Here is a 26,329-nt window from a genome sequence, read left to right as displayed (position 1 = left end):
CAAAGATGACTTCTGCCTATCACAGCTTACAGCCTGTGGCTTAGCAGACTTTTCTAGGTAGTTTAAATCCACTTCTGGGACTAAAGAAGTTGTTTTTCACTGCATGTATGAACTTTCTGATCTGGGTATTTTACAAAAATAAGTTACATTACCCTATAAATAGATAGTTTTAGAAAAATTAAAAGGGAAACCTATTGCAGTATACTGTGCTGAAATCAGTGTTCCCTTTCTGTTAAGTATAGCATGATTGCACTCAACTAGTGCAGTCTTTCACAGCTTCAATTCCTTCAATTCCTTTCCTCCTTCAATTCCCATCTGCAGCAGTTAATGCAAAAGCCAGCAGGACATTCCCACTGTGTACAGGCACCTAGGTAAACTCCAGACTGAAAGTCTAACATGCTTTACAGAGCTATACACTGTATTTGCTCTTCAGATCACTTTTTATTCAGGCACTTCCTTATTCCTATTTCAGATGCTGATGCATATGCTCTGAATTTCATCCACAAAAAAAACATTTTTGGCTCATTTGTCCCAGCTGAATAAATGTCTTGCCCTTGGAATGGTACTCCATGAAAAGTAAAGTAATAATTGAGATCTCAGTCCTACCCAAGTCAGGATTGCATCAAATACGGGATAACTAACCTAGTCCATAGGGGTGTGCTTGTGTCAGCACATTAGACATTTATTGAAGTACAGTAATATCAGTGTTTATGAGTTTGTTACTTGTTGCCAAGAGAGACTGTAAGCTTTGTATATAAGGTCAAAAAGTAAGTTACTTAATCCTATGGCTGATATTTCATACCACCAGTCACCACATTAAACAGTAACCAGGCAATTTAACTACTCAATCGTACTACTACAAAGTGTAAGTGCAAGGTGCACATCTGAAGTTAAGAATCACTTCCCTGAACTATTTTAACAGCATCCAGATACAAAGACCTGGAATTTGCTGATCAGAATACTCATTAATCATTTTAGTGATTGCAAGCAGGGAGCAAAGACAAGCAACCCAACAAAGATTATTAATGTATGGTATAAGGAGGAAAAAACACTTTACACAAACAGCTAAGTCATCCAATCCAATAAACATTGTAGAGCTTCAATTTCTACTAGATTTCAAATGAAGTATAAAATCTGTGTTTAGTGATCATATAATTATAGAAAACTGCTCAAATGTATCCTACAAAAGTAAACCAGATCATTTTATATACTCTAATTAGTCATGGAGTACATTATTTTCAGTCTGTATTTACTAAGACAGTGGTATAACTGCTTCTGCAGTAATTCTTTTACAAGTAAAACTATTTGGGGAATAATGCAAAGACATATATAAATAATCACACACACCCCAAATAGCTATACTGGAAAAACAAACCTAAGTCTAAGATCCTGCATTCTGAGTACCTGAAAGCATTTAGGATCTGTCCAGTTTCATTGTCAATCATATTCTTTTGGTAGTTTGTTTCTCTTGTGTGTAAGAAGATAAAAAACAGAACTGTAAGTCATAAGCAGTATAAGATGAAATCACAAAACGGTACTTAATAAATAATAAAAAAATAGCTAAAATAATTTTGAATGGAAAATAAAACAACAAAACCCAAGTATGATTATTGAAAGGAAACTAGTAAGTGATGATTCCCGTAGGATGAACTTTGATCTTACTATCAACAGAACACTATAAATTTCTGTTATCTCTTTACTTACCTTGCAAAAATACTCTTGCCTTCAGTACCATCTGGTATACTAAAGCCACACCAATTCAAAGCTCAAATGCTTTCAGTAATTAACTCTTTAAGTAACCTGATCTTCATCACTCACCTTTATTATCCCATTTTGAGACACACCATATTCGATAATTAAGTACAGAATTATTGCCATAAAATCTCACATCATCTTGAAAGATCTTTTCAAACCTGACTTAATCTTACTGCATTTATAGTGCTTGAACAAAGAAAGAAACCCCACACTCCTTTCCAAACTTGGCTTTTTTTTTTTTCCTAAACGAAGAAAATGCATTTTTCAGCTTAATGTAGCCAGTACTGAGTTGTTAATATGTTTTAAAAAAATCATGATCAGTTGAAAGAAGTATTTAAGACCAATTATTAAAGAATTCAGGTTAGTTTTGAGGTCACTTCCTCTGCCACAGAAGTTTTACAATTGCACGATTAATCTCCCATAAAACTGTTGCAACACACACGTGGATTAAGGAAGATTAACAAATTTACAAAGAAAGAACATATATAGTCTTTGGAATTTACTCTGCTGGTAAAGCTATTGATAGTTGGTAAATATTCTCTCTGAAATGCAAGGTAGCTAAACAAAATTTAATTTTGAACTTTTTGCGCTAACTGAAAGTATTCATCGACAAGCAGATTTGTAGTTACAGTTAAATAGCAAAAACCACAAAGTCAAAGTCTGCGTGCATTGCAACTACACCTCACTACACAAACAACCTAAACTTTAAGCAGATTTAAAAATTTGTTACAGTGAGTTAGGAATACATTATTTCAAAGAGAAATATCAGAGCAGGTTTCTATGTTGGCTATTGTCTTGATGTCAAAATTGCTCTTATGCAATTCAATTGTTTTTACTAAGACTGTTTTTTAGTCACAAAACAGTGTTATGGTTGAAATTACAGCACATAACTAATGACAGCATTGGTTGAGAATGACTAACAAGAGAAACTATTGAACTCTTTGGCATTTAATAAAATTCTACAAACAGGAAAATGTATTATGGGGGAAGAGCAGAAAGCTTGATACCACTTGAATTTTTTTTTTGCAAAGTATGAGAACAGCTGTTTAAAACTTTTTGATAAATTACAATGATATATTCTAAGTGAAATAAGAAATTAAAATGTCTAGTTAAAGTTTCTTAGTATTTAGCATATTATAATAAGGAAATACCTTTTGGGAAAACAGTTTCCAAATGACCCTACGGGATGCTAGAAAACTGAACAGAAGTATTGTTTTAAGTGTGGGTGTCTCTTATTATAATAACCTTGGAAACAAAATTGTAAAGGGAGGGTTTTGATATCAGTTATCTTAGCACATCTAAGACTCCATCTACACAAAGATAAATGAGACCACCCACCGCACCTAAATGTGTACAGGTCATAAAATACCACCAGCACAAAACAGAAGTCTTTCATACTTAGATGTCGCTCATAATTCTATTACAACACCATAGTAGTAATTTATGCCACCCAAAAAAACCCAAAACAAAACAGGGGAGTAAGCAGCCAAAGTACAGCTTAATATTAAAAATGTTGATTTTAATCTAGATAAAATTATTAATTAATGAAAGACAAACTCATCTGAGAAAGTCACAATGTTTTATTAAACTATATAAAAATGTGAAAAATAATATTTAACTAACTAATTTGTAGAGAATGGATACGAAACTGGCTAACTGACTGTTATGGACAAAATCCATTCCCTCCAAATTTTGAAGATATGGCTTATAGAAGGGGGAAATTTACCTTCCAAATGTTCAGCACTGGATTTTTGTGTGTGTGTGTCTATATGGTTTATTTATTCCACTATTTGTTTTTTATTAATTCAAACCATGAGGATTTCCTTAAGATAGCTCATCAGTTGCAAGAGACGGTTAGTCTTGCTTTTTCAACTTCAGAACTAGCCATCCAATTTGAAAATACAGTCTTCTAAATTTGAAAATGTAGACAAGTTCAAGAATGCACCTCCTTAAAAACCAACAAACAATTGTATTTCTATTGCTGAAATATAGAAAATGTTTGAAAGACTTGGAAAAGATTAATTAAAAATGTGATTTGGCAGAGGTTTTTCCCAACATTTATCACAGCACTGACACTGGATGTAAAAGTTTTTATCTTGAAGGAACTGAGGCAGGAACTAAGAGTAGTGTGCCAGAAAAAACATTGTATGATCTAACACTATGAATAAAAACAATTCCTCTCCGTATACGGATAAACGAGGTACAGATTAGCACCTTGAGATATTTCAGGGTTCTGGGCAGCCTTATGCCTACAAATAACCTGCTTGGAATTTTCTTCAGCTACTCATTTAAATCTTTCATATGAAAGTAAAGTTGAGGCAACAGTATAACAACTCTGTTAGATACAATTGTCCTTACTAACTTCTCTCCTTTGATGTTAAGAATGGTTTATGGATGACATACGTAGTTACAAAAGTACAGAGAAAGTTGTTCAAATGACACTAAGAATATTAGGATATTTCCAACACCATTATGGGCTTTCTTTTGAGGTCCCCTAACTCTCCATACATCTAAACCCTAAAATATTAGTTTCTAAGTGAGAATTTGGAGATTAATACAATGCTGCTGCCGCCTTTTTTTTTTTTTTCCTTTCTTTTTTTTTCCTTTTGTTTTAATTGCATGCTATTTCCTACATTTACAAGACAGAATACTACTAGAACAAGCCTGGAATGCACTGCAGCCTTTTATCTACTGATGTAAAGGGAACTACTTTTGTAACTGAACCATATGTAAAGACCTCCATGCAGCACTCATGACAGAGATGATCACATAAACTGCTGCCAAAGGTCTTGTCTCAGCTTTCGCAAAAGCTGAAGAAGAATTTTATAGCTGACTCCTAGTTAGCCTTTGACTGTGACTCCACTGTGAATTTTTCAGATAGAAAAATTACATTACTTCATGTAGAACTATATTTTTGCTGGGATTGATCTTCTATTTCCATCACTCAAAAATCAAGCCAAGCTAGATGTCTATCAGGGCACTAACTCTGAGTAAACTTGTCTTAATAGGAAATTAATCGATACTAATGTCATAGTGCTGTTATATACACAAACCCCATTAAGTTACACTACTGAGACAGCCTATCAAGGAAAGACTGAGATCTTTGAATGCCATTATACTGTATGAAGGTAGTACTATGCAAGTGGCTCATAACAGTATCTGATCACCATCTCTTCCCAGGCTAAAACTATAATTTTGCACATCGTATATTCCAGTTCAAAAGAACATACGATATAGAGGGAGTCTGTCTACATCACCATTTCTGCATCAGAATATGGGAAAATTGAAAGAAAACCTCACTTTCTTTTGAACTCCTGCTTTATAACATAGATCATGCAGAGTATGACTTGAAGTTTTTATGTAGTTCCAGGGACAGAAAAAGGAGAAAGGAAGGACTGCTGTGCTTCCCGTTTATTTTCCCAGCTCTTACCATTTCTCTTTTTCCAAAGAGATGTAAGAGAATAAATAAAAAAAAGCGCCCCAACACCACCACCTAAAATTTAAAAGAAGCGATCTCTACATAAATGCTTGCAAATAATGTTTAAAATAGTTGCCTATAGTATAGCAAATTTTCTCTCTTGTCAAGTGCTAAATCCCTAAATATTGTAGAGTGAGTAGATGGGAAGATGTTATTTGAAATTTCACAGATATGAACTTGTTTTTTCCCCGTTCCAAAAAAGACCACGTTGAAAACCACTAGTCTAATAGCACTCCAGGTGCTTTAAAGAATATTTAAAAAGGAAAATAAAAGTAGTTCTTTTGCAGAATTAAACTCTCCTTCCAAATGTATGTCTATACAAACTTTAGTCTTCTCATGTAACCCTCTCTGGTTGCATAAGTTTTACAAACATTTGGGTTAATTCTGGTCACATTTTCAGTAAAAGGTAGAGAAAAAAAATAATCTGTTCTAGGGACAGTGTAATCAAATACTTTATTTTCTCTGCATGTGACAGGTAAGCAGTTGGGTACATGGAGGCTGCTATATACGCTTCGAACTGTGTGACATGAATGAACAGTAATTGAGCCTGGCATTGTTTGCCAGTTACAAAAGTAACAAGAACAATTTCAGTGTTTGGGTCTTTATTTAACTTTAAATCACATTAGTGTGCAATGTAGTAATACTGGTTTTATTCAAGTTCTAAAATATTAGGTCAATTGGGATTACAACCCACAAGTACTTAAACAACAAAGATTTCTTTTGTTAAAATGAAGTCACTACCACTATGCGGTCACTGGCCCTTCATTTCCTCAGTAAGTAATTCTCCAGTGTTATCGGAAACCCATGGAAGTTGTTTGCAGCCATAGCCATTTCCTATTTCACCTCACAGAGTCTCCAAATAACACACTCACTCACACACACACACAGATACTGCTTTAAAGGTTACAAACAGTATAAAATGGTGATTTACTCATGAGCTATTAGCATTTTATAACTTCACAAAGCTCTAAAGATTACTAGAGACTAACAAACAGACAGTGAGACCCACAGACTCAGTGTTACCAAAATTTTAATCACTCTGTTTGACAGAACAAACTATTAAAATAGCATTCCATTTTAGGATTGCATATATAAAAATATCTTTAAATCAGCACTTAATTTGAAGGTTGATGTTAACTTTGTACTGTATGTTTTGAGATGTGGTATAATTTATGAAACAAAAACTGCCACGATCCTAAATTGCCACAGGATCAATTTAGCATAAGTACTTTCAAAAACTTGAGATAGTAAAAAAAGAGCAAAAGTTATGTCAAATATATAATAAAAAAAGAGCAAAAGTTATGTCAATAATATGTCAAAAATATATGTCAAATATAATTAAATCCTAGAGACTTATCTTCAGATTTAGTCACTCAAATGAGGAAATTCCAGACCCAAGACTGCCATATCATCTTAGCTTGACTGTCTTGCATGTGTGCATTAAGATGCACATGCTCAGGCCTCATTGGGAGCAAAGGATACAGTATGTTCTGAAATGGGTAATTACTCAATGCTTCTGCTGGAATTCCCCATGTAAGAAAGGCCTTATCTAAATGGCCTAACTCCTACACCACAGGATTATTAATTTCCTCAAAGGAATGTCCATGGTATTCTCATGAAAATATCTAAGTACTTCATAAATATGAATGAATATATCTTCACAACACCTCCAAGCAATTAGGTCATGCAATTATTCCTATCTTATACCTGCAAAACTGAAGTACAGGGAAATTAACATTCAAAATTAATTTTGTTATTCTCCTGTCCAGGTTATGAACCCAAGTCTAGTTTTTGGATATACGCATCATTTTTGTATCAAGTTGCATTAAAGGCACAGAAAGCTATACTTTTGCACTCATCATTTCTGCAAATCTGACTCCATATGGAGCAACGTCAAGTAACCCCCTGCCTCATTTGCTATTATTGTTTTAAATTTCTGAAGTAAGGCATGGCTTCTGGAGAAAGTGCTATTTGCTACCCAACCCCGACTCTTTCCCCAAGCCAAATCTAGTCGTACAATAAATGTAACAGAAGTCCTGGGTGAGTGCAAATACACATACCAATCTGGCAAAAAGATCAGAAATTATTTCTGGCCTGAATACACGGGCAAGGTAATCCAAAAAGGGTACAAGGGTCTTCCCTCACTCTATACGGATACCTGGTTAGGATTCCAGTTTCTTGCTCAGTAATACCAAGGAGAACTGGAACTCCTTTCACTATGCAAATGCAGTTTTTGCCATTCTAATGTGTATACTGCCACTGACAAGGAAGTAGTATAAGCTTTTTTCAGGCACCTTAACTCAGCAAAATTTGAGATATTAATTATACAAAGCCTGTATCATTGAGTAACAGCCATGTTTTAAAATTGTGGCATGGCAAAACTATTCCATCTGTATGGAAACGGATACAGAGCCTAGGGGAATTCAGTGAGCATCTTTTGTTTAGAGAGTTCAGTCTAATAGCTCTAGCCCTGCAGCAACGAAGGATGTTCTCCTTAGCTCTTAAATCTCCATGTTTTACATATAACTTGTTGAGCCCTTATTGTTGGTCAGTTAAAGCGGAATACCTTTCTTCTAATTTCACATTAAGTTCGCAATCCCGCGATTTAAATAATAAAAATAGAAGAAAACGACAAAACACAGGAAGCAATGACAGAAAAAGAATTTTGTTCTAGCCCACTACAATGTCACCCTGGGGAACTCTTAAGTATACATTTTAAATTGGGGAGCTAGTTTGCATACTACCCTTACAATTCTTACCAGGTGCAACAAAAAGCTTGTATTTAATGCATATCCCACTCTCCCATCTCAGACAGAAATTACATGTTTTGATTGAAAGCTTTTTGTAAAATTAATACAATAAATCTCTCTGGAATTTGCACTAACAGATCCATTTCTAAATGGTTAATCCAATACAGATTAGAAATTATATAATCATAATTCATAAACAGCTCATAAATGTACACTTATATACAATGGTATTACAGGCTATTATTAGTAGATGCCATACTGTCCTGGTTTCGGCTGGGATAGAGTTAATTTTCTTCTTAGTAGCTGGTATAGTGCCGTGTTTTGGATTTAGCATGAGAATAATGTTGATAAAACACTGAGGTTTTAGCTGTTGCCAAGTAGTGCTTACACCAGTCAAGGGCTTTTTCAGCTTCCCCTGCTCTGCCAGGTGCACAAGAAGTTGGGAGGAGACACAGCCAGGACAGCTGACCCAAACTTGCCAAAGGGCTATGCCATACCATATGATGTCATGCTCAGCACATAAAGCTGGGGAAAGAAGAAGGGGGGGACACACACATTCAGGGTGATGGCGTTTGTCTTGCCAAGTAACCGTTACGTGTGATGGAGCCCTGTTTTCCTGGAGATGGTTGAACACCTGCCTGCCGATGGGAAGTAGTGAATGAATTCCTTGTTTTGCTTTGCTTGTGTGCACGGCTTTTGCTTTACCTATTAAACTGTCTTTATCTCAACCCACAAGTTTTCTCACTTTTACTCTTCCAATTCTCTCCCCCATCCCACCGGAGGAGAGCAAGCGACTGGCTGTGTGGTGCTCAGCTGCCGGCTGGGGTTAAACCACAACACATACTAAGTACCTGTTCCACTTTCTCTAAGAACTACTGCAATCCTGCTATCAACTGTCATGCTTCCAACATTCCTCCTCAAAAGCAATAAAGCAAATTAAGATCTTATAATATGAAAGAATCAAAGATAAAAAAAAAAATTGTCCACTCAATATAATTGTGTAAAAATAAAAATAGTCAGTAATTTAATTCAAACAATACAATATTCAATTGTATTTTGTAAATACAACCGTGAAGTTTACATCAGCGAGATGTAAAACTTTTCAGTCCTGCAACTAGATTGGAGTTGAATCACTGACTTTTAGGTGAAACAGCTCATTACTCGTTCCTCAAAGCATACATTTTTGTCTGTTTGTTGCTTTCTCAGACAAAAGGTATCCAAATGCATCCAATGAAATAGGAAAACTAGCAACTAAGAATATTTTGTAAATTAAGTTTCAAAGTCTTTGATCTTGTTACAAGGTAATTACAAAATGTAAACAGAAAAAAAACCCCAAACAACTCACAAGCAAATAAACCACACCCACAATAAACAGTGAAAAATTACTAAACTACTTTGTATTACACATACCAGAAAAAACATTGTACATTGTGAGCTCCAAAGCACAAAACCCAGAACTTGTTTACTTATATAATCCTTTGCTTTACATGAGCGTTGCTAAAAGTGCAAATCTTTTCTGATCCTCAGTGCAATAGCTCTAGGGTTAAGTGGTGAGATTAACCATAGTGTCCCAGAACGTTTGTTCTGAATAGCTATCCAGTTCTGCCAACTCCAGTTCCTTCCATCTAAACATATTAAAATGCCTTGGAACTCTACCGTTTTTGTCAATTACTTCTGTATTTAATTACAACTATTTTGCAAGAAATTAAGCAGTTATAAATTAGTTATCATAACTTACAGATTTGTCTACAGTTGTGTTCAGGTTGAGCATCAAAGTTGTGGAGTTAGTCTTTGCTCTAATTTTTTGCCGCAAATAATATTATGATAACTATTGTATTCCACCTGGCCAGCTCACTGGTACAGCAGCTTTTTTTCGTTACATGGAAACTCCGAAACTAAAGAAAATGATATTTCATTTCCTTTAATGAAAGGCCAGGTATATCTGAAAAGATTACAAAATGTCCTGTGATGTACTTTTACATATCCTGCTCCAAAAAGTGAAAAACCATTTCTGCATGCAAACAAAAATTTAGCAATGTTTCTTTAACTAAGTTATTTTATCATTACTTAAAATAAGAAAGATGTTTTTAAGTGCCAATGAAGATTTACTGAAGGGGATACTCAGAAACTGATCACTGTAAGAAGCATACAGATACTACTTCAGCTAGCAGCATTTCTGAGAAACAGATCAGTCAATCAATAGTTCTTGTCGTGAAAAGAAATCTCTTCTTTCTGTGAAAGATGAACTATGTCCTACATAGGTCCATGGCAGTCAGTTTCACCATCTAAAAATTTAGCATTACTGCACAAAGACACAAACATCTTAGTGTGAAGCCTATAAAATTCTAGAAATGAATTAGCTACTTACAGAGAACAGAAAGCAGTATTTTACTTGACATAGGTTACATATAGGTTATTGCTATTTATAATCTGTATTACTGTTATGTGTAGGAGTTCTAGCCATGGACCACAATACCATAGTGTTGAATTGATAAAGACAGAAAAAGATTGTCTCCTTGACCTTGAGAGGAGACAATAACGTAGTATCAGCTGAAACATATTTTTAGCACTCATCACATATTTTAAGAATCCCAACACTAGCCTTTCCTTGACTCAGACTGAATTCCATTACAATCCTCAATTTGCCTTTGGGGTTGCACAGTGGCCTGAAGTAACAAAGTCACACACGCTTAACTCTCTTACTCTGTCATTTTCAATGTTATAATGGGATACAGTTAAAGACCTGATTCATATTCCAGCCCTATCTCCCTTTTGGCTGGAAGGGAAACCTGGGGCCCTGTGAAGGTTTCTCTTCCTTTGACAAATACCTTACAGTGCGATAGCCTCACAAGGTCCAACAAGGGTAACATACCTGCATAAGCAAACACGACAAGATTTGATCTCACTAATTCTAGTCAAATGTACTCTCCAGCTGAGATCTATTTTAATTAATTGAGGGAGATAAAATACCCTGTGTTATAACGACAACAATAACTAGTGTCTTTTAAAGTGATTTTTCAACTCCTTAAGAGCCCAATCCTAGTGAAAGCGCTTTCACCCCAAATAAGATCCATTCAGGTTAAATGTATTTGATTTCTAACAGATAGAAGAGAGATTTGGGAAGTTACGATCTGACAACCTCAGTCACAACTCATCACTACATTAGTGCCTACTGCAGATCGACAGTTTCAAACCAAACACATTCAGGAAAAACAAGACAGCCTGTTAGATTGCAGGAAATCCAGTGTCCTATATAATAGGAAGACAATATACATGAGCTAGCTATCTAATATTCATTGAACTTGTATGAGTGCACTCTGGGAACACAACAGAAACCAGCCAAAGAGATTTCGCTTCTTCTCTGCCCACATCTTCTCTTCCCCTCCTCTCTATGTTTATTACGTCTATCTAGAATTACAATTTTAACAGTAACAGATATCAATGAATTTACCTATCCCTGTGATTTTAACTACATTAAAAAAAAATTCTCCTGCTGAATGTAAATCAGAGGGAGATTCTTTTCTTCTCAGTGCTTGTATTCTGAAATATAATTAAATAATTATTTCCATTTGATTTTTTTTTTTCCTTTAACACAGAGCTGAGAAGGACCCAGGACCACACCGCTTGCTTCTACAGTATGCATACTATAATAAAGGCAGGTAAGAAACGCTCTTGACAGAAAATCTTTATTAGCTTTCTATTAAGTGTTCCTTATCACTTCACCATCTAGTGTGTTGAGCTCCCTCAAGCTCACTTTCTAACATAAATGAGATAGGCAGTAAGCTACTGATGTACTACAAGCTCTGTCTGAAGACAAGTTACAATCTCCTGCTGCCCTAATTTTTCTATCCATTGAACAGGAATAAAGATGTTTCTTCATGTCAAAACTTAGGTAATGGAGGCATGCAAGTGTCTTTTTTAAAAACAAAGTTTGGAAAACGCTGCATAACGATGCCGAAGGCAGAGAGGAGTAGGAAAGAACGAGAAGAAAGAGGAAGAGAAAATGAGCTACAGAAAAAAATAAGGAAACAGCAACCAAAAAATAGTTGGCCAATTATACAGTAAAGAGTAAATGAATGTAGGTAGAGTTTATGTTCACTTGCAATATGAGCACTGCAGTTACTCAGTTCTTTCCACCTGACTCACAGGCAATTTTATTCCAAGTTTTATCAATATCACTGATTGAGATGACAAGAAATAGCAACGTAGCAAGCAAACAGTATTTTTCAAAAACAGAAAGGGCGAGGGAGTAGATAGATCAGCGGAAAATTTTTCCTTTTGCATCATGTGTAAGCAGAGAAAGACAAATAGAAATAAAGCACACACACACACAGTTCCTGCATTCACTTTAGAAGGCTTTGGGGTTGAATTTTTCTTGTTTTACTTCTTAGGCTGCCTTTGTTCTAAAACCAACGCTTCTGTAAATATAGCATTTAGATATAGGCTTTACCTATGCTAAAGATCTTTTGTTGGTATAGGTATTTCATATGTCCCTCTTGGCAATGTCTTCACAAGCAGATGCAGCACATGCTGACAAAGAAGTTATTGTCAGAAATAACCCAAATAACATACCTGTGTTTGCACTCAGAGCTTTGCTGACACAGGAATTACAGCTGATAGAGCATGCAAGTCTTTCATACCCTGAGCTGAAACAACTATGAAACAGAATGAAGGCCATGTCAACCCAGCCTTCAAAACGTATTTTTCACCCAATTTTTGCTCCTTTAAATCCCCTGAAATTCCCTCCAGGAAAGAGCAAGAGCTATATGAATAAGGCTTCTATTGCTCCCTTCTACTTACTAGGTTTGTTACAGATTAAAGTCACTCTCTATACCTCTACAGCCCCTCTAGTCTAAAAACCTCTGGATTCAGAGAAGAAATTGCTGGCTGAGTGAATCAGAAGCATCTCCTGTAATTCCTACTGTGAAATAGTACCTAATGCAACATACGAAAAGCTAAGCTGCGCCCAACCCAGCAAAATATTATTTAATTAAAACCAAACCCTTCTTTACCATTAGGAAAGATCTGTGGAAAAAACATCCAGTATATGTACTATTTTCTCTGTGTTCATTCAGAAGCAAGGGATGGTAGGCAACCTTTACATTGTTTTCAAAATTGCTGCGTAGCTTCAGTTAAAATGGATTATTTTATTTGTTTCCTGTCTCTCTGCCCTACACACATTTCAATATTTGTAATTCAGTTACTAAAAGGTCACCTGTTTCTTGTATTTGTACTTTCCTGTTAAAACCTCAGCATGTTTTTTCTGAAGCTTTCCAAGCAACCACTGCACTCAGACTCTTAACAACCACACCTGCAAATTATCTTCCAGATTTTGTGTCTCTTAAAACAGCAACAGTTACTTACAAAGACAGTCCCCTCTGACTGTGGGACAAATGAGTTTACAGTTAATAAATGGCTTGCATTGCTTAGACTAACACTATCTGGAAAAAAAGCCTGACAAAAAAACCTATGAGTGAAAACTGGGAGACTGAGACTGCAAAAAACAGCTGGGACAAAACTAAGCTAAAATATGTATTCCAAGAGTACATTTACTGCACTAGAAAAGCAAAAAAACCCCAAATGAGTATTGACCAGTCTACAGTGGAGCTACTCTGAAGTAAACCTTCCCAAAATGTGCATGATGTGGATGTCAAGTACTTTGAACCAACTGCTTCACCCTCAAATACTCTTCTACTTGTTTGTTTAACTTACTAATATTGACAAAGCCCAAGATACCAGGTTAACTCTAACTATTGTGAAAACATGGTTACAATGTTAAACCAAAGATCTTGATTTTGCCTGGTTTATGTATTTATGCAAATACCTTGATTCATTCATACGTAAAATAAAACACCGTATTGTACTTACCAGTTTTGGGGTTTATTGAAAAGAATCCCTGTGGATTGCCACTTGTAATCTTATAGGTCAATTTTTCACTTGAGCTAGAATCTGGATCAAATGCCTCAATCTGAATGACGGATACATCTTTAGGTGAGTTTTCCATGACCTCTGGGTAATAAACTGGTTCTGTGGTCTGAGGAGCATTATCATTAACATCCCCAACTTCTATGTAGATTTCAATGAAAGATGATAAAGGCACAATGCCTTGGTCGGTTGCATAAACAGTTAACCAGTAATGTGAAGTAGTCTCACGATCCAGGCGATCTGCAGTCTCAATAATACCTGTTTAACAGGAAGAAAGATAAATAGAAAATGCTCAACAAATATGCGGAAGTGTGTAAAAATAGAGTAAGCAACAAGCTTAAATAAATTGATAAATAAAAATGAATACAAGTTCAAAATACTGACATTTATTCTACAAGCTGTGTTAATATACGCAAAGATATTGAGGCTTACCTGAAGCCACAAAAAATAAAATTACTACAACAGTTTTCAGCAATTATGCATTACAGATATTAAAACAATATATTACTTAACTTCCTTTCCAACATCCTTTGAGATTTATCAGATCAATTAGCACTATTCATAAAAGCTATTTTGCCTAAAAGATTACATATAATGAGTAATTCAGTCTTTTGGGACTTGAATGACCCTCTTTACTCATCACTGATTATAGTGAATTTTATATCATATTAAACTATCTGATTTAAATGCTAAACTCTTGAACTGTTTACCATTCTTCATATTAACGAGCAGCTACTTAGACGTGAAACACTCTTATCTATGTGCCCAAATGAATTATTTAACTGAATTTTCTTAATGTGCTTATTTGCGTTCACACAGAAATTTCACAGAAAAGAAAACAAAAGTTATACCTGAAGCTAACCTTTGTAGCATTACAACGAACCTATGGCTGCCATTACTCTGGCAATAGAAAGCAGCACTTAGCTCAATTTTAAACGGTAATTCATTTTATGTGTGTAAAGAACAGCTACACAATTTACAAACTTGATAAAAATCTGTCTGCTAAGTCTACAGGAGTTTGTCGGAGCCAGAAGTAAATAAAGAATGACAGACTCAAGTTTTTATCTACTGTGAAAGAAATACAGATCTATTTTCATAAGCAGCTTACTCTACAGGTACAGTCATAATATGCGTATGTCAAATGGGTACATGATGTGGTGTAACCTAATTGATGGGGGATGAATATCAGATTCACAAAGCCATGGCACAATTAAACTTTGCACTTTCCTGTTCCTGATCCAGTCACTCTTACAGCTTGTCCAATTTGAGATATTTTCGAAATAGAACTTAAACCAAACCTGATACATGTCAGGGTAAGGGACAGAGCAAGCCCTTGCAACCATTTCTGTGGAAATATTGAAGGGCTTTGTCATGGCTCTTATTGCATGTTATACTGAGACACACCAGGCCTCATCGGGATTGGAGCTCAGTCAAGCCATCACCATGACAGCCAGTTTTGGACTCTGGATACAGCCACATAATGTGACTATGCGTGACGTGGCCCTTGTCCTGAGCTCATTTACTGCACAAAACGTGTGAGTATGTATATACACACACACACACATATATATATACACATACACACACATGCACACCCCCCATCAGTAAAACAGGACCTTGATAAAACTATGCCATTGTGCTTTACAGGAGTTCTACAGGAAAGGAATTAACTCTATCATTTCCTTCACACACCCCAGACACTTTTTTTTAATGCATTATACCAGCTAAGCAAAATGAGATAAATATTGAGGAATTACTCATTTATTCATTACTTTCTTTGCCTTGTGGGAAGCTGCATAAAGGTCTGATGATGATAATTTGAAATTTTAAGATATCAATAAGATCATTTCAGAAGGACTGGAGGGGATAGCATCTAATGCTTAGACCTGCAAAATACCCATATATAGCATTTCAAGCGACACAGCATGTCAGAACTACCACCAGATGTCAGTATGGAAATTGGTTTTATACAGTGTCAAAGGCTTCGGAACTGGGATAAAAAGGAAGGGCACTGCAATGTGAAAATATACATGCATTACATACAGTCTATAAAAGTTTTCTTGAAAGCAAATTGGTGGCTTTATAATTTCCTTTTTTTTTTTTCCTCTCCAGAGGAACACCATCAAAAAGTACGCCAAGGTGTTAATTTTAAGGATATTGGCAATTTACATTTCCAGTCTCTTCACCTCAGTATTTATACTTTGTTTGATGACAGGTTTATTACTAAAAAAATAATAATCCTATGTAGTCACTGGATTTGTGCTGTGGTTAACAGAGACTATGGAGATAATGTACATAAATCTGCTTTTAGAAATGGACATGCAGCCTTGAGCACCCAGTTACTTGGATTCTATTTTTGTAACTCACTTATGTTACACCTTTTGCACCTCTGTACTTCAGCCAGGAGATTTGCTTGGGAGTAAATAAAATTGTTAATTACTGTGGCCTCATTTCTAAACCTAAATGCTGGATATGGCATGCACACACTTCATCTTAAGTCTGGGTGGACTCCATGTATGCCTTGGAAAATTTTGTAAAACCTTTATGTCCTACTAAACACAAGACTAGACTGTATTAATTCCCTTTTAGCAAGGCTTCCAGCAATGCTGCTCTGTTGCTTGTGATCCGTGCAGAACACAGTGGGCAGGGTTATGTGCTGAATTGAGCAACTGTTATCATTTTACACCTGTCCTGTTTTCTTAACAGTAGCTACACCAGAAGTGGCAGATTAATTTTAAGATAGCCTTGCCTGATTTTAAAGAAACATAAAAAGCAACTCTTATAATGAAGCTCTCCTCCTGCAATCTGCTCACCTGGCATCTACAAATTCTACCACCTTAGTTATCAAAGCCTACCTCAAGGAAAAAGAAGACTGAACCTATTTTGCTGTTGTGGACTATCAGTTCTGAAGTGTCCATTCTCTTAAGTCACATACTTCACAAGGGAAAAAGGGGAAAAAAGTACCACACCAAAAAAACAACAGTATTTCAAAGAGAAATATGTAAAAAGATTATAGAAAGCATCCAGGGAAATTATTTTATGATGAGTCAGATATGCAAAAATGCCTACATAACTGTTTAACAGTAATCAACAGATTAATTCCTGAATGAGCATTTCCTAGAGGCATAAAGGGTACTTAAAAAAGCTTTCATGTACTCCCCTTACAGTTCAAAACAGATGGAATAGACAGGTATGTATGCAAGTTGGAAAACTTAGAGATGGGCATCACACATAAACGGATTACTGTGACAATATTAAAAATGAAGACTCAAAGTAACATTCCTCCAGTATAAAAGCCATGCAAAAGGGGACAGGAAGATAGGGAGCAAAAATTTCCCTTCATCCCTTGCACGCTGAGGGGGATGGAGGAGAGGCCACCACGCCTAGTTCTCCTTCATCACTCAAAGCTGCAGGCACAGCGAGGGAAGGGATGACTGGCCTGTTAATATGACTCAGGTTTCTTCCCGCTGTTTCCGCCCAGCAATAAAATGGAAGATACTGATCCAGTACACATGCTCGGGGTGGGGGGAAGCTCTGACTACCAAAACCTGAATTTCTTCTGGTTCTCCATCAACACATGTCACAAAACACAATCAACACTTCACAACTACACAGAATACTTGTTTTTTTTCCCCTTTTAACGTTACTGTACAATCTGACCTTATGTCAGTAATTACAAAACACCAACCTTTCCTCATTACTCTAGTTGAAGCTGCTCCTGCAAGTTTAACACTAAATTTTTCCTGATTTTGCATACGAGAACACTAATAGCTTCAACTTTAATTTCTATGCAACAATACCAAATATAAATGCACGTAAAGTTCAGTAGTGTACCTTCTAAAAAACACAAGCCCAAAGAAGAATAATTTAACAAAGACGACTTTTTTTTTTTTTTTTTAGAACAAAGGCAACAATAGTTCTCCTACCAAATCACAGGTCTAGAACGAGTCCTTAAAGTATCATTGGTTGGTGTGCCAACTTTCTGCTTTTGCAAATGTTAACTATAGTGGCCTATTCTGCATAGTAGGGCAGCATAATACTGTATGCTGTCTGAAAGGCAGCACTCACAGAATTCATAAATTCACTGGATTCTAACTCTAGTGGTTCTCAAGACAGCAGAGAGAAAAGTGATGGGAACTCATATATCGAAGAGAAGTAATAAAACAATCTAAGTAAGAGTTAATTTGTTTTGATCTCACAATCTACTAGATCCATTAAGCATTAGTAAGATGTTGATCAGTATCATCAGTTTCAACAGCGTATTTTGGCTCCTAGAAAGTATTTTCACTTTTTTCTTCAAGTGGTGCAAAGCACATTTAGAGAGAACAGCTTAAGTACTTCTATTGTATCTTCAATGCTGTAAAAGCTCCATCTCTACTCTAACTCTTCTCTCATTCACAGAAAAATCTTTACTCAGCGAATTTCCCATCCATTCTCTATGCTGAGGTAATTTTAACTTTTACAAGCCATTTGGTTTTTATGTGGCAAGACAAGTAGAGAAATCTTCCACAGAGCACTACTAAAGAATCTTTAGCATGTATGGTAATCCCAAAGACTTGTAAATATTATTGTTCATAAAATACAGTGAAGTGAGGATTTCAAAAACATTTTTCACTTGGCTGGATATACAGTTTTGAAGCCCCTCAGGTGGTCAGGATAAAAAGAAATTCATATTCAGACACTAACCACCAGAGGGGAGTACAAAAGAGCTCTGATGAAATGTTTCTCAGTCATCTGCAAAAGGACATCAGAGCTGATTTTACAATATTCATATGTCTGAAATTTTAGACTAGATATTGTTCCCACCTGATGTAATAGGACTTTTCTATCAATTTCATTAAAAGAAGGCAAAAGTCCTCAGTGAATACTACAGAATAGGATTTGGACAGAATTCAATATGGAGGAACAGGCTGGTTTATGAAATACAGCAACTGAGGAAAAAACATAACGTTAACCCCACTCTTGACAAGAACAAACATTACTTCCAATTTAAATCCCACAACCCAAGTCGCTACAACCAAAGTCACTCTTAAAAATAAACATATAAATCCACCTCAGATCTGACAGTCTTACATATGCCAATTCTATCTAATTAACAAATGCTCAAACTATAATACCCCCAATTCCCAGGGATGATCCTCCTTAAGAGTGCTTATCCATGAGAACTCTCATTAACAATATTAATGATTCTGTAATGGAAATCAAAACCTGCAATCATTTCTCAGCAAAGCGTGAAAATGCAGTTTAGCAGAATTTGCCCTCGGAGTGACGTTTGAAACAAACTAAGAGAAATCCCTGGCCTGGAACATGATGCTTAAAATCTGATTACAAACTTAATTAATCTGAATTCTAATAAGCTGGGCAAATCAAAAAGCTTCTTCAGCTGATTTAAAAGCCATCTCTGGGGGAAAAGGCAATATTTTAAGAATCGGATGAACAAAGGTTTTGATCAAATATGACCTTCAATGAACAACCAATCCAAATCAAAGTTTTAAAAGTGAGTGGATTAAGCCTGTTATAGACACAGAGGCATGCTGTCCCTCAATGGCACTAGTCTGCCAACACACCAACACAGTCTGCAACTTTGTCTTGAATACTAAACAAATTGTAAGTCACTGCAGTGTAAACTATCACTAAGGTCTGCACCATCTTTTGAATTAAAATCGAGGGAAATGCTCATCACATACTGCAGTTTACTACTTGGAACTACCCCAACTCCCAGAAGATTACAGGTTTTCTGGTCAAATTTCTGCTTTACATTTTGTGGAACTTTGCTTAGTCATCATTAAAACAAAGAATGAATCATATCAGCCTTGTTGATTAGTGGTTTGGTTGTTTTGTTTTAAGTAAAATCTTACTAAATAGAATGCTATCATACTTTGGCTTCTAATGCTAAGCAATTCAGAACAGAGAGTTTTCAGGTTGTTACCAAAATCTCCACACTTGCACAATCAGAATAGGCCAGAGAAAAACAAAAACATTTTACAAAGCTGGTATTTTCCACTTCAATTAACTTTTGATTTCTGCTCAGGTAATCTTATTTAAAATAGCATCTAACCCATACTTTGCCTTTTGGTGCAAGTTAATAACAGTGCAGGTCTTCAACACCATCCAGATCGAACACAGATGAACGCAGACGACTTCCTTGGCAGACTTTTTGTTCCTATTTGTCTCTTCTTATATGTTCTATTTTTGCCTTTCCTGCAATACACCTCTCTTTCTTAGATTATTACCTGCCATGACATGATAAGCATTTTCCTGAGCTGTATAAATACAGAGGCTATAGCAGAGCTGACAGGATAAAAAGAAAAAAAAAAAAAACCAAAACCACCAAAAAACCCCCACCCCACAAAACAGGAAAAGAGCATCTGGCATAGGAAAAGACGCAGTGCTTGTCTGCTTCTCAGCAGTCCCCAGAGGCCTCAAAGAGGAACACATCCATACTCTTTCATCCTCTTTTTCCCCTTGAGTGACTTCTAGAAGTACAGTCAAATCGGGACAGTTGGAAAGTGCAATCCTGTGTATTATGCATGGGGGTTTTGTGTTTTGTTTTTTTTTTTCCTCCACTTTAAGCTCCCTGTCAGACATCGTAAGAGAGAGCAAGGTGACTTGAAAAAAACCCAAATTTATTAATAGTTATGGCACCCACCCACACAAGAGAAAACAGACTACAGCAGACTGGAGAGCACTATTTACAAGTACTACACTCATCTGTAGTACTTAGTATAAATCATGACTCTTACTAATTGTGACCACTATCATAGCTCAGATTCTTTCCACTTTTAGAGCAATTAAAAAAAAAAAATCCTCTAGCCAATTTATCTGTATTTCTATTAACTTCTTAACTTCTTTCTGATAACTTCTGGCCACCACTGTAGTCTGACATTGTGAAATGCCTTGAAGCAGCAGCCAAGTACAGCCACAACCCTACGTACCATAAAGAGTTCCACAAAGTGAAGGTTTTAAAACATGTAACCTATTGAACTCCCAAGAAAAAATTATTTCTCTCCCTGAGGCTGCTGTGCTACTGTAACTCCAGCCTCTACCAAGCACCAGTGTGTACGGGACAACCGAGTCTTAAGCCTACAGTTCTTCTAGAATAGCACCTAACGCTAATGTCAACAAAATTTAATATTATCAGTCAAGTAATAACCACTTGGTAAAACCAAAACAAACAGAGGCAGCATAATATCACACCGGTCTTCATTCTGCAGAAACCAACTATCCTTAAGCACTGAAGATTTCAAGAATGTCCTGCCACAGAGACAAGGAACTATTCAGCACTTAAAATGGCAGCTGAAAAGACCAAAATCTCCATCCTCTGAAGTCCTTGAAACAATCTCCTTCTAAAGAAGGAATGGAATGAGATTCCTTTTACAGAAGTGAAATGTCAGCTCGTCCACTCTATAAACAGGGCAGAATGCCAAGAGAGGCACTGCAGTCTAACTCCTGAAATACTGAAGACCTGCGGCAGGCAGTGTGAACTTTTAAAAAGCATATACAATCTCTCTTTTATAAGAGGTAATATTTTTGATAAATAAAAAAATATTACTGCTGGAACAGTGCTAGGCTTCCTTACTTGTATCACATATACACTTTGAACAGGAAGCATTGCATGTTTATGTATCTATGGAACAAAGTGCAACAGCCACCCAGAGAAGTATGATTTGCTCTTCAACTCTATAGCAATTTAAAGCTTATCACTGACAACGCAAGCTACTCACATATCAAAATTCTTGCATCTGAAGATTCAAGCAGACTAAACTGTACTGTTTCAGAATATAAATAATCCTTGGTTGCAGCCCTGAAGGAGAGCAGAAAGTTTTAGCAACTATTGCTTGCCTTTGAATCACACATGAACAAGAGGTGTTCACTGCTCTTCTCTCTCCTCTTCTCCAGGAGCATTAATTAGGCACAGCTAGGAAGACTGTAACCTAGCAACAAACCATCAATATTGCATTTTGCATAACTCATGAAGAATTCAGATTACTTGTTTGCAAACATGTCTGAAGGATATGAATGTGCATAACTAATAATTTAATCTAGTTTGAAATATCTTCATTGTTTCTTTTCGACCATTCAAGGATTCTTCTATTTTGCCTGAGTAAAGCTGAATCTTAAATTAACACATTCTGATTTATTTTTTAAACAATTTGGTGGGTTTCCCTTTTATATGCATCCTGGCTAACTGTACTTTAAAGTTTAAAACAAACAAGCAAACAAACAAAACCACACTCCACAAAAACACAACCACCCTTGAAAAATTCTGCAACAAATTATGTTTGCAGGCTATAGTGTTAAGATTTTCACATGTACCCCAAAAGACCTTAGATATCATCTAACATCTGTCGTCAATATAAATGTTCCTTCTAATAGTTACAGCTTGTCACATATTTAGATTTTACTGAATATCTAAACAAACAAATGTGTAAGTTTCCATACAGTGGTCTTAATCCACTTTTTTTTATATACATAACATTTCTTCTTTATAAATACTGAAGAAAGGCAATGAAAAAACTTAAACTTTACAATTTCTGCTTCAGAGAATGCTCAGAAAAATTTCTCTCATGAGAAGCTAGGAAAAAAATACCGAAAATAAGCTGAAAGTAACATATTGGAATAACAAGTAACAAGTCCTTTGTCAGCATTTATAAAGGCAGAGTCCCAGAAAATTGAATGAAATTTTAGTTATAGCTCTTTGAAATAGAAAGCTGTATACATTTCAAGTTGTGTCTTGTGTACCACCAGCTCAGAAATCGTGGTTAGACAGGATTGTTAAATGGAAAGCAACTCTTGTTACTGTCTCAAGGCCATTTTCTAACAAACCAGGGCTTAGAAAGTTACAAGTAACTTATCACTAACAGTATCAGCAAGCTGATAAAACTGTAGTGAATTTGCACAAGATCTCTAACTGGTAAATGCCATTTCACTGTGCAGCTGCAAGACCTTCCAACACATCAAGTCCACCACTGCTTGCTCTCTTTCCAGACGCTAGTTATTTCAAGTTCTGGGAGGTGGAAGGGGAAGAATATCACTGCAGCGCACACGTGGTCTTTAGAGCACACAGAACCCTTAAGAGAGTATAGGAACCATCATCATCAAAATCTCAACTCTGTTCTAACCGAACAAAACCAAACTGAACAAAGCAAAACCTCAACCATAATAAAATGATGACCTGTTTTATATCTCAAATTTAACTTCACTGAGCTGTCTAGATGTAATGAAATATATAGCCAAATCCAGTTTTGTACCAATACCTTCAGTAAATCTCATATGAGTACACGTTTTCAAAAACTCCCAAATTCCATTAAATAACCTACTGTATTCGAAATTAAACAATTTCTGCATATGACACTAGAGGAACAACAGAGTAGGTGGTGAAACAATCGGACACATTTACAATAATTAGACCCAGCAACATTTTGACTTCCAGTTCCTGCCACATTGCTTTCTGCACATTTGTACAAAAACAAGTCAAATGAATGGAAAACACAGTGTTTAGGCCATTTATAAAATAAAAAAAGGTCTGAAAACAAGTTCTTGAAATTGTCTGCATAAAAGATTACGCTCACAAATTATGATCGATACTAGGTAGCCTGGGCTAAAAGCAGTAAATCTGCTAAGGTCCACAAAGACTGTGAACTTGCTTTCAGGACGTCAGGGGGTGGTGAGAGGGAATTTTTGCAATTAGAAGATCCCTGATGGGGTTGCCTTAGGACTGAACTGATTACTTCCAGTTCAGAAAATCTTTTGGGACAATGGCAGACAGCTCCTATTGTCAGCCTCATTTACGGTTATTTTAATAGCTCCAGCTTATTTTTGTCAGCTAGGCTGCTTGTATGTCAGGCTTTCAGACAGGCAATATAATTGCTATACAGAGGAACAGTACCATGTTGCTAAAGCTTGATATGGAGAGACATAAAAACCCCCTGATGAGTACACATTAGGGAAATGAAATGTTAATTCCTATGCCACTAGCAAAAATTATTGTAATACAATCACATACGATCTACGTTTCTTTGAAGAGAGAACAAGTAAAGCAAGCTTTGCTGTTAACATGAGCAGTCATTCATGATTTGAGAGAAAGCATGCTGAAAAAACATGACCCTACTACTACATCAGCATTACAATAGGTTTATAAAATATTAGTGAAAACAGAACAAACAGCCAGCAGATTCTGGGCCAAGCATGTTGGCTCTCAGTACCCACAAAAGCAGCTCCTCTTACTGTGTTACATGAGCAAGGTTTGCAGGATCTGATGCAAATCATTGCTCCAGTCATCCATCCCCTTATTCAGGACGGATTTTTGTCTTCAGGTAAAGAAGTGGTTTCTATGTCCCAAGACATACAATTACACAGTATCATAAAATGAGAATAAGTAGCTATGTTTAAGCAAAAATCCTTTGGTATAATACTGTTACACTATTCAGTTACCTTTAAATCCTGCTCTCTTACTACAGTTTCACAACCAACAGAGAATTTCTACTGAAATGTAGGTAATTCAGAAACAAGTGAAGGGTTCTACAGGCCTACTGTTTGCTTACTTATGAACAAAGACAAGGAAGGAAATGTATTTAATCAAGTTTTTAGGGTGTACGTGTACTTGCACGTGCATAAGAAATGCAAAGGATGACTTTTTATGTTCTTTGTTAAAGTTTATAAGAATTTCTTATATACACACACAAATGAACACATATATGCTCTTTAGAACTCTGGCTTCACCCTGCAAAATCCCTCTAACTTCACTGTCAGTCTTCCTAGTACTAAGGAATTGTTGACAACGTGAGTGGTTATATTACCACTCTAATAATTTAACCGGGAAATGGAGAGCCTCTGAAGGGGAAATTCCTCTGCAAATGGCCCCAGGAATTTCAAAACTAACTGGAGTTGACAGATTAACCTAGGTCCCCCTTAGGCAGAAGAAGAGGCTACAGGGAAAATAATGAGATGCATGGGAAGCCAATTATGCACAAGAGCAGCATATTTAATTGTACAGAAACTGGTTTGTTGATCCAGAAGGATCTAGCTGTTTAGACCTCTGCAAACGACTAAACTACTTGTTGCAGAACTGTCTAGGTATACTCACTTTTTGTCTGTAAATCTCAAAGTTTAATGACCATCTTAAATACGGAAAATTGTTCCATGTATCTCAAGAATCTTTTTCCTGTGTACACAGCATTTCTCTCAGATTCCCTTTTTGGTTGCAATTTGAACAATTGCAGCCTACCTTGCATTATTTCCACAAAAGTAACTTTGAAGGCCCAGGAAGTTCAACGGAGAAGTCCTACTCTTTAGTAAGAAGCAGCTACAGCTGTGCTCCACAGCAACACTGGCTCATGACTAACCCACATTCAAAAAATTGTCATTTAGCATGTGCATGTTATTTATACTTATTTGTGTTTTAAACTGCTGCCATTTTGCTTCTAGCTCTTGGTCTCCAGACTATTTTCAGTTGCAGAAACTGCTGGTTAACAATGACAGTTCCTAGACCAGGTCTGAGCACGAAAAGATACTGATACCTATCAAAAAGCAAGTACCAGGTTGAGGAATACTGGAAATCAGGCTGTTACTGCTGTTCATGTTACTGCACCAGGCACCTATACACACAATGGCACTTAATTACTGTCAACAGAAATGCTGCTCCTGAGCAGATTTATGTGTACAAAGAAGAGCTGTGGTACCTGTGGGCATGCGAGTGCTAGGAGAGCAAATCAATGAAGTCATGAGATTAAAGCATCTGGGATCCAGTAGCATCAAAAGACATTTTCATCCTTGTTATGACAAAGTCAGATTTATTAACCTACAAAGCATCCATTTATTTATTCACACTTTATTTCTACTCATGTATCCAGAGGGGATTCCACACTGATCAGTACTTGTTATACTAATTTTTTTATTAGTTGGCTTTGCATATGAATCAAAACAAACAAAAGGCCATACAAAGAAATGTTTCTGAACTTGTTTGTTTCTGAGTAAAAACCTCAGGACAGGAGAGTCATGAAGGCAAAGAACTTTGCTTTGGAGTTAAAAAAATTTTCTTCATTCTCTTTGGTTAAGATTACTCTATCAAATAAATGAGAAATCCTCTGTTTATAAGCAAATTCTTACATGCATACTGAAGAATCAATACTTAACATCTAAAAAGGAGAGTTGCAACTAGAAAACTAGAAATGACTTGTTAGATGTCAAGCATATTTATTTGTAAGTGCCCTGGATGCTTGTTGGGAGATGGGTTCAGTCTTCTTCACATAAATAATGGATTACTGCCTGTACATTTTTAATCAACATTTTATGGAAGAAAAAAAAAAAACACTAAAAGTAGGAGAAATTAATGCAAGTTAACAGTTTTAAAAAAAAACCTCTAACAATTTAATTCACTCTATATTTATTGCTTAATAGTGGAACCTGCAAGCATTTGGAT

The 26,329-nt window shown here is 36.0% G+C and overlaps 1 protein-coding gene across 6 annotated transcripts in view; it reads right to left on the bottom strand.

Moving 5' to 3' along the window:
- Positions 1-26,329, bottom strand: part of FAT1 (FAT atypical cadherin 1) — a 115,200-nt gene that overhangs the window by 63,260 nt on the left and 25,611 nt on the right. For all 6 annotated transcript variants that reach the window (XM_087736451.1, XM_087736453.1, XM_087736452.1 and 3 more), the window contains exon 3: positions 13,852-14,166. In XM_087736451.1, coding sequence (XP_087592577.1) covers positions 13,852-14,166 — 315 coding nt within the window. The remainder of the gene's footprint in view (positions 1-13,851; positions 14,167-26,329) is intronic.

The sequence above is a fragment of the Nipponia nippon genome, unplaced genomic scaffold (assembly GCF_047370975.1).
Source record: "Nipponia nippon isolate SJK-2023a ecotype South Korea unplaced genomic scaffold, ASM4737097v1 scaffold_6, whole genome shotgun sequence".
In the NCBI taxonomy this organism is placed as follows: Eukaryota; Metazoa; Chordata; class Aves; order Pelecaniformes; family Threskiornithidae; genus Nipponia; species Nipponia nippon.
Note: the sequence above shows the minus strand (reverse complement) of the source record. Positions and strands in the feature narration are given on the sequence as shown.